The sequence below is a fragment of the Gossypium hirsutum genome, chromosome D06 (assembly GCF_007990345.1).
Source record: "Gossypium hirsutum isolate 1008001.06 chromosome D06, Gossypium_hirsutum_v2.1, whole genome shotgun sequence".
Taxonomy (NCBI): Eukaryota; Viridiplantae; Streptophyta; class Magnoliopsida; order Malvales; family Malvaceae; genus Gossypium; species Gossypium hirsutum.
In genome coordinates, this window is record NC_053442.1 from 63350759 (window position 1) to 63360529 (window position 9771).

Genomic DNA, 9771 nt, shown 5'->3' on the forward strand with positions numbered 1-9771 from the left:
TCTTAGAAGACAAAGTGTTTCATTTACAAATATGCTCTTTTTTTTTTTAGTTCATTTTACAAATATACAGATGACAATCAATAAGTTTTGTTGCACTCCAAAAGTTGAAGTAATATGTACCCAAAAATAATTAATCTCGAAGGTCAAATCCCATTAACAATTAGATGACACGTCATATTTAAGGTTTTTACAACATTTTCAGTAACAATATCTACTAATCCGATTGAATTAATTTGATCGCCAATAATCTAACTGGTCCCACTATTAATCTAGTTTTTATAACCTTTCCTGTAACAATACCAACGACATCTACTTGTGTGAATATTTTCTAAAAACTAAATATATTATGTTTAAAAACAATGAATATAAATGGGATAGATTATTTGTTTTAAGTGGACTTCGAAAAGATTTTTTTTTTAATTTATAAAAGAACTTGCATAAAATATTAAACATAATTATTATTTAATTTTTGGAATTTATTCTAACTTTGTTTGATTTTCTTGTAAATGGGGAAAATATTATAAAATAATTTTTCTTAATAAGAATATAAAATCAATTTTATTTCACAAAAATAATAGTTAAAAAAGGGCAACCGTGATTGAGGCCCGAAATATGAAAGCTCAAAAACTCGCCAAAAAGTTTGAGGAGTTTTGTTAAAAAGAAAAATTAATTTGAGTTGCAGATTAAGATACTGGAGACTCAATTATTCAGATTTATTTAAGATGTATTTTTTAACAAATTTACATATTTTTTTTATAAAATATCATGTTATATATATATATTATTATTTTGAAATTAAAAAATATATAAAATTTTTAAATATAAAAATTAATAAAAAAATATTTTTACATCGTGAATGAACTTAGATAGATGGTTGTCCAGATTTAAATGCATCTGGATAGTTAATTTGTCCCAATTCATTCTAGACGTGTTTTTTAGTCATTTTATAAATTTATAAAAAAATTTAATATTATATATATTTTCAAAATGTTATAGTCTTTTTATATATTTTTAATTGTATATATATTCTTATAAATTTATATTATATATATATCAAAATAATAACCTAAAAAGTAAATATTTTATAAAAATTGAAATGTATAAAAAATTACTAAAAATTATTTATGTTTGTCATGTGACATACTGAAAGGCTGCTACATGGCACCGTTAGATTGGTTATTAATATCACGTTAGCACAAACTTATTGTGTTAACATAAAAATACTAATCTGAGCGGCAAAATATAAGTTCAAATACCAACTAAATTTAAAAAAAAAATACAAATGGACAAGTTCAAGGACGAAATATATATTAACCCTTTTGATAAAATATGTCATAACTTAAATCCTTTTTTAGATTTCTCATCATATAATTAATTGCATTAAATTGCTCTAAGTTTGTTTATTTGTAGATCAAGCCGACGCCCCTACAACATAAGCAATGTCAAGTCAAGTGCAATTAATGGCATGTCTCCTGCTACTGACAATACTTGCATAATCTTTTTGGTTACATATATTTCGATCATTCCTCTTCTGAAAATTAAATAGAAATTTGAATAAAAAAAGAGAGCACAAGGATGTTGAATCAACTAACCTTATATTAAAAAAATCAATATAGTTATTTTTCATGTGATTATATCTGTCTTTTTTTCTCCCTAACCTATAAAGAGGAAGATAATACGCTTCAGTGTACTTAAACTTGTTGAGGATGACTCCTATTTTAGTCAAATTTGAGAAATAATCTTTCAGTTATATTCTGTTTATTTGTTTCAATTAAGCTCTGATTAGTTTAGATTATTTTATTATTATTTGACCTATGAATTTAGCTTATAAATAGGCTCTTTTACAACACGTTTAGAGATTAGAACTAATAACATATTTAGAGAATTTTGTATTTACGTTTTGAGGGTTCTTTGTTTTTGGGTTTCGGGGTTTAGTTTTTATCTGTCTTTTGTACTCTTCGTTTTATCCTCTTTGGAGGGGTTTTTCCACGTTAAATTTGTGTGTTCAATTTTTCAATTTCTTTCGCTATTTTTACTTGTTCGTTGCTTAATCGGGTTGATCCCCAACAGAACTCGTGTCCTCCTGTATTGACAACAATATCCATGCCAATCGAACTAACACTCAACTTACCATCTATATTATTTTTTAAAGTAAAGCTTATGGTTATAAGCCTGGCTTTATATTTCTCAAAATCCATTTATACTCTATAGGTTTACATTCTCATGGTAGATCTATTAATTTTCGAATTTTGTTCTGTCAAAAGGTTCATCTTATCATCCATAAATCCTCATCTAAAGTAATAAAACATTCTTGAATATTAAATACAAGATAATTTTTACTTTTCTAAGTTCACTTACAGATTAATTCATTTTTATGGTTTGAGAAATTTATTGTTCTAGAGCTTGTTGATTCTTTAAATTCGGTTAAATTCGAAAAAGTTGATAAAAAATTTAAATTTTAAATTAAATAGTTCGAGTTGTTCGAGTTAATTAAGTTATTCGGAACAACTTGAATAAAAAATCAAGTTTTTTGGTTTAACTCGAATATGAATTATACAATTCGAGTTATCCGAAAATCCGAATAAGAAAAGACAAAACTACGTTGTTTTGATAAATGCTTATCTTTTCTACAATTAAAAGTCAAAACCATTAAATTAAAAGGCAAAACCATGTCGTTTTGATAAATGTACCTATCAAGTTAAAAAGGCAAAACCATTATATTATTTATGTAGTTAAATAATCTTGTAATTCGTTTACTAGTTAAATAATCGGTTTATGTTAAACGCAATATTGAGTATAAATAATATGATCTGTTAACTCGACTTGACTTGACTCAAAGTTTTTTTGACTCGATTCGATTTGAAAAAATTTCAAATTAAGTTCGGTTCCTAAAATAGGATTCGTCAACTCAACTAACTCGAAATTTTTTTACTCGACTCGCTCGAATACTCATCCCTCGTCTAGATTAGAGGTGTTCATGGGTCAGGTCAGGTCGAGTTAGGTCTAGGCATGATACTGACACTTTATGCTTACTCAGGCTCAACTTGATCCTAAATATAGACTTGAAATTTTGTTCAAACCCGACCATTTTTGTAAATAGCTAACTCAAGCCCATTTTAGGCCCACCCATATTTAAAAAAATTAAAATATATTTATATTGTTTTTAATTTAATATTTAATATTTTTACGTATTTTTATTTATTAAGAATTCATAACTAGTGATCTTTAACCTTTTTTTAATGTTTACATTATAATAGTATTATAGATTTAATTTTTATGTATTATAGATTACATAATATAAAACAATACAAATTAAAGAGATAAAGACATAAGAGATTTTGAATCTTTTAAGATCTAAAAGCCTAAAAAAGCAAATCAAACTTTTCCAAAGTTAATCAATATACCAAAAAAATTATCATTATACGTATTAATAAAAAATTTTAGTACATCAAGCTCTTTTTCTTTTATTTATTTATTTTTCAACCCCCTTCATTAATATTCAAGTTTTTGTAAGACTCCATGGGCTTGCTAATTAGCAGTAGGCACAATGGCAGCCTTATTGAACCTACGGTTAATGAATGAAGCAAGTATATAACATGAGCAAATGAATGAATAATAAAAGCTATACCTGAGCCTGGCCATCATGTTATTCAACTATCACTATTGGCTTCAAATACATATGATCAAATAATGTAATAGCAATGGGAAATCATTTTTATCTCAAAAATTCCCCCCCCCCTTCTATGCAACGGATAGACCAGAAGAAACACTGCTGAAGTCGGCGCCATCTGAGATCTGCATTAGTTGTTTGCTGTAAAATGTTGTGAACATCATGAAAGACCCTCATCTAAGAGGCTCCATATCCATCACGGTGCGCCTTTTGCCATCTCCATGCAGTCTTTAAACTCTCCTTGAGATCAGTGTGTTGAGCTGTCCAGTTCAGTTCACGCCTGATCTTAGTTGGGTCGCTAAATACTTCAGCGTAATCACCAGGTCGGCGGGGAAGATAATCGACTTTTATATCTACCCCTGTTGCTTTCTTACAGGCCTCTACAAACTCTTTTACCGATCTACCTTTTCCAGTGCCAACATTGTAGATTCCTACTTTACTGGGTTGTGCCTTTTGAAGAGCTTTAACATGAGCATCGACTAAGTCAGTAACATCGATATAATCTCGTATGCAAGTCCCATCATGTGTGTTATAGTCTGTTCCCTTGACCTACAAGAAACCCAAAAACTGGATTAGCAAAGATGCACCCCAAGTGGTTCATGGAAATTTTGGGTGATGAATCAATACCAAATTACAAAAACACATCAAGAGTTTATCTTTCCCATTCTGCAGTGTAATCATTTTGAAGATAAAGAAAATATTGCAAACATGTGGACCGACAGGTGTGATGACATTATAATGAGTATAAAACAAACATCAAATAGCACATACTTGATTGAAAAGTACAGTTGTGACAAAAGTTCACAGTTCATTTTATCATATACATTAGATGACCTTTTTCACCTAAAAAAGAAGCATCATTGTTGAGCATGTGAAATGACAGGTCATCATTCAGTCCAGGTCTTTGAAATCTTTCATGAGCTAAAAAACCAGCCTAAAGAATTTAAAAAGAAGCTGGCAACGCTGATGATCTCAGCAGGAATATATATATAAATACATATCATACACCCAAAACATCAGCTTCTGCAAAATCATTATCTACAAACAAGTTTCAAGGAAATGATGAAATGTACACATTGTAAACGTTCATCAAAATTTCCATGGCAGCTATTGAACCATAGAATTATTTATACTTGTTTTGAACATCTCTCTTTGTTATTCGCACAGAGGCCATTATCAATTTGATTGAGACCAAATTAGGCCATCCAATTGAAGAGGGTAAAACTCTCACAATTATCCAATTTTACATCTGCATAGATTGCTTGAGCCTTAAAAAGGTGCTGCTGCTGCTCTCGATATTTAAAATTAACAGCAGAACTTTCAGTAAGATCTCCACGATTTTTTTATGTTCAATATCTTGCTAAGGTCCCTCAAACTGCAATAACTAGAAATATAGCTAGTTGTATTTCTAGTTATAAACTTGTATATAAGCTGCACTATATTGTCCACTTCTTGACCTCAAGTTTAGCTAGAAATACAAAGCAATCACTAAAGATGAGAAAAGTGGTAAAAGAAATAGAATACCTTTAGACCAGGCATAATACCACGAGCTGCATCAAAACAAGCACCTGAAATTCGTCCATGCTCACGCAACTCAGGTCTGGGAGCTTCACCTAATCTTCCTTCAGGATCTGACCCAATCACATTGAAGTATCTGAAAGATGTTCAACAAAAACATATGAATTTGTAACCAATGGAAATTTGTTGGACTACCAGGAATTTCTGGTTAGATCCCTACACATTGAGCATGATACAAGTTCTTTGGGGTCTATAAATCTCAGCAATCCCATATTGTTAATCATAACCATCTGAATAAGCAACATTCTAAGCTTATTTGACCTATAATCTTGAACTACAGATTGCCCTTGTTACAAATACTTACATATGCAGCTTAAACCTTCAAAGTATGTGTCTTATATATGCAAGTCTTAGCAGGCAAAAATATCACAACATGATGAATAACTCCCTCCAAGTACAAAAAAGCATAAGAATCTACAAGCAAATAGATACTTAGTTTTGGTTGAAGACTTGGAAGACTTAAGTGATATCATTAAGCTTAAAAAGTTATGCATGTTTAGATAAAGAAAACAAAGGAGTAAATATGAAAACCGTGTCAAGAAAAACTAAAATGCATTACCAAGATTCTAAACAAATAGACAAACCTTAGGATCATAACTGCCATGTCTGAATTCTTGGAGAAATCCAAGATGATATCTTCTGCCATCTTCTTAGCTTTTCCATATGGATTGATTGGAACCTGAATTGGTTCAAAACAAATGTTAGTTGCCTTGCATTATAACCATACATACCTTGAAAACAAGTTGATAAAGGTCGGTCCTTTAGTTTATTGGCCTCAAACAAAAAATTCAAGAAATAACTACGCATAAAACCAAGTTTACTTGCCTGTGGGGTTTCTTCCGTGATTGGCATCTTTTCAGGCTCCCCATATGTGGCACATGTACTAGAGTATATCAGAGTGTTAACACCGTGAGCAGCCATTGCCTCTAACACCACCAAGGTGTTTGAAGTAATGTTGTGATAATACCTGCACATCAAGGCCAAACACACCGTAGAGAACATATTAGTTTAAATAGTACAGATTGAGAAGTTTCAAATAATATTAAGTAGTCAATCATGCAATAACATTTCTCAACCACAGATTTAGGAGCCAATCTTAATCGACATTGACGTATTCAATTCTCCCCAAATACTCAAAAGAAAAGTTACAACAGATGCTGATGCATTTTCCTCAAAACAAGTGTGTGAAAACATCATGATTTGTCATGGAGGAGTTAATGAAAATAGAAAGGGACATGTAGATGATGCTATCAGTGGCAGTGCCAGTAGTTTACTGAAAAGTAGCAAAAAGGTTGTGGCTGACTAGCACAGTTGATTAGAAGAAAGCACATAGAAAGGATACAACAAGCGGACCTCCATTCCAAGGTCAATTTCTTTTTCATTTTGAACAGTTAGGTAGGAGAAAGAAAGGACAGTAGACAATTCTAAAGGCCTTCTACATAGATGTCAGGATGTTATCAAGCATACTTGGTAAAACAAGCTCATCTTCAGGTACACCTAAACAAAATGAATCCAAATTAAATTTCCTTCGGAAATCTAGCAACCCAAAATAGATCCTCTAAACTGCTCGTTCAGTGACGAGAAAATTTTTAGCTTCCTTTCAAGTACTTTCATAAATCATGTCAACTGCAGCTACAAAACTTAATTAGTTGAATTGAGTTGACCTTAGAGAACGGAATATCTGCAATGTAATTCATAAACAAGGCTACAAGCTTAGGTGGGAAAAAAGGGCGCCCATCAACGACACAAATGAAGTATATACTCCCTGCACTCATTCAGAGCACTAAAGGACACATTAAAGCTCTTCAACTAAATCAGCTCTTGTCAAATTACCGGTTTTCTTTTAGCATAAAACAGCAGATTGAGCAACCTACTTCACAGCTCATCTGACCTATATTAACTATGCTGATCATAAATCAAAAAGGAGACTTACTTGAGAGGATCAAGTGTACTCTCCCCAACATATGCAACAGCCGCAAAGTGTATTACAGCATCAAATGCATTTTCTGAAAATATTTTATTTACCTAAAACATAGGATCAAGGAAACAATAAACCATATCCATGTTTTAAAGCCTAAATTTGATCATTTAAAAAAAATAATCATAATAAATTTCACTAAAAGGATACAGCTTTCGCATCCCCCAGATCAGCATAAATGAATTGAAGCCTTCCTGGTTCTGGAAATAACTCTTGTAGAACCTTAACGGCACCTATGTTTCCACGTGAAAGATTGTCCTACAAAGGAGATAAGTTCTTCCTTTAAAATCCAGATAATTATGCACAGGCTGTGAAAGATTACAAAAGGAGATAGCTAGATTCCTAAACTAAAAACATACCACAATAGTTACACGGTATGACTCCTTCAAAAGTCGTAAAGCAGCATGTGAACCAATATAGCCAGCACCACCAGTTACAAGAACATGAGTTACACCTTCTTCATGTCGGGAGAACTGGAAAGAAGTCAAAAATGAAAAAAGAAATTGTCAGAAGTTGAAAAGTTATATAACTAAAAACAGCCATTCCTACAGAAACAACAGGAGTACAGGACTGATTCCAAGTTTTCATATGAAGTAGTAGCAACTATAATTTTTCATCATGTAGAAGTGAAGATGATATTAACCATATGCAAAGGGAAAACAACACATCCATAATCAAGTTGACAGCTTGATTAAACTAAGCCAACAGCAAGCAAGAATGAATCCTTAAGAAGAATGGCATAGGGTCCTGATATGACTGCTCTTGTAACCCAAGAAAATATACATCCATACATAACAACTATCTTAAAAAGTGGTTTAAAAAAATAGCAATACTTCAATTATCAAAGTAAAGAAAAAATCAGCATGACAAACATTCAGAATAATCTTTTGATAACTGATATTCTAAAGCGAACAAATAGCAGGCACCACGGCAGAATAAAGAGGGAAGTTGAAGAAATAGAGATTGAACCAAGAAGATACCTGACTTGGAGTACCGAATGTGGGAGATTGCTTGAGCATGATGATGCAAACGGCTGTAAGGGCAGCAGCCATAAGGATTTTTCCTACAAAATTGCTCTTCCTTTTGGGATCATGGTATTCCATGCCTACATGCAAAACACAAACAACAATTTTGAATTCAGAGGAATCATTGTAAAAGCATTAAGATGCAAGCAAATCAACTTCCAAATTCTGAATAACTTAAGCATATTTTAAATTGTAAACTTAAAAAGAATTACAATTTTCTACATTCAGTAACAAACTGTTACTAGGATTTTGAAAGAAAAAAGGTAAAATGAAATTTCAAGAGGTTTCTCATAAGATTTTTTTTTTCTTTTCCAAATTTAAAGCTTTCTAAATGAAAATGGCAGGATTAAGTCCCAAGAAAATGGCATGAACAAGAAGAAGATGAAAAATAGTATAAATCATAAAACTAAATAAAGAAAATTGGGTTAGAACTGAAGAAGAGAGAAAATGTTACCAGCAAAAGGCATAGATCTGGTTGACCTTGTCTGGCTTCTTCCTCTGGCAAAATTTAGCATTTGGAAATAGCTTTCCTAGTAATTGTGCTTAAACTGGCAAGAACCTGAATTTATGTCTAAATTTCAGTGATCCAGCAAACACCCTTACTTGGAAATATTCTGCCAAATTTGCTGCAAATACTAAAACAAAAAAGAATTAACAAATTTCTGAAACATTAAGAGATCCAAAAACCAAAATAAAGAAAAAAAAAACAAGGTAAAACAAAATTCCAAAAAAATGGGCTCTCCATCCATAGAATTTATAAAACAACAATAAAAAAACAGCACAAAATGTTGACTAACAAAATTATTATTACTATTATAAAAAAAATTTAAAACCACAAAAAGAAAACCCAGGAATTTCTTCATACCCCAATTCTAAAGTCTCTAACTACAAAAAAAAAATAGAAATAAAAATTCGTTTTTTATTCTTTGTCAGAGCATGCCTAATCAAGGCACTAGAATTAAAATAAATAAATATTAACACAAAAATAAAACATATAATTTGATAATCAATCGTTTTATTTTATTTTTTTCCTTAATAAAAAACAAACCCAGTTAAAAAAAATCAAGTTAGAAACCCAAATCACCCATGAAAACAAACAACAAAATAAACCCATCGACGAAATTTGATCGTTCTCAAGAAAAGATAAAGCAGCCTTTAATGGCAGAAAACACAAAGAATTTTACCTGAAAATGGAAATAAAACGAACTTTCAAATGGTTTGAAGGTAGCCAAAAGAAAAAAATTAAAAAGAAAAACAAGAATAGGAAGAGAGGATTCTTACTATCATCAACAAAACGATCTAATATCATATGTATATATAATACATGCAAATATACAAATGCAAAATATATTTCTTAATGAAAAGTAAACGCCAAAATAAATAAATTTTTTAAAAAAAAACCCACCCACGATGATTGAAGACGTGAGAGCGAAACAGAGGAAAGGGAAAGAGTAGCAGCAGGTCATACACTCATCCGCGTACGTTTGAATTATAAAGAGATGAAGAGTTCTAAATATATA

General features: G+C 31.1%; 1 protein-coding gene across 4 annotated transcripts; it reads right to left on the bottom strand.

Moving 5' to 3' along the window:
* Positions 1–3609: 3609 nt before the first annotated feature.
* On the bottom strand, positions 3610–9771 carry LOC107962394 (UDP-arabinose 4-epimerase 1). 4 transcript variants are annotated; one of them, XM_016898776.2, is made up of 10 exons: positions 9657–9771; positions 8706–8886; positions 8207–8331; positions 7586–7699; positions 7377–7484; positions 7182–7273; positions 6074–6215; positions 5833–5927; positions 5195–5324; positions 3610–4219 (listed from the first exon to the last, which is right to left on the bottom strand). In XM_016898776.2, the coding sequence occupies exons 2-10, from the start codon at positions 8764–8766 to the stop codon at positions 3848–3850; spliced, it is 1239 nt and encodes a 412-aa protein (XP_016754265.2). In that variant the 5' UTR covers positions 8767–8886; positions 9657–9771; the 3' UTR covers positions 3610–3847. The 4 variants fall into 4 exon arrangements, with proteins under 4 accessions (XP_016754265.2, XP_016754260.2, XP_016754262.2 ...); XM_016898771.2 differs by having other exon boundaries at positions 8706–8877; positions 9657–9765; XM_016898773.2 differs by having other exon boundaries at positions 8706–8877; positions 9436–9663.

Coding starts and splice junctions, on each gene's coding strand:
- LOC107962394 (XM_016898776.2), bottom strand. CDS start 8,766: ATGCTAAATTTTGCCAGAGGAAGAAGCCAGACAAGGTCAACCAGATCT. Junction 5,928..6,073: donor TCACGGAAGAAACCCCACAG/GCAAGTAAACTT, acceptor GAACCAATTCAG/GTTCCAATCAATCCATATGG. Junction 4,220..5,194: donor GTATTATGCCTGGTCTAAAG/GTATTCTATTTC, acceptor GGTTTCTTGTAG/GTCAAGGGAACAGACTATAA.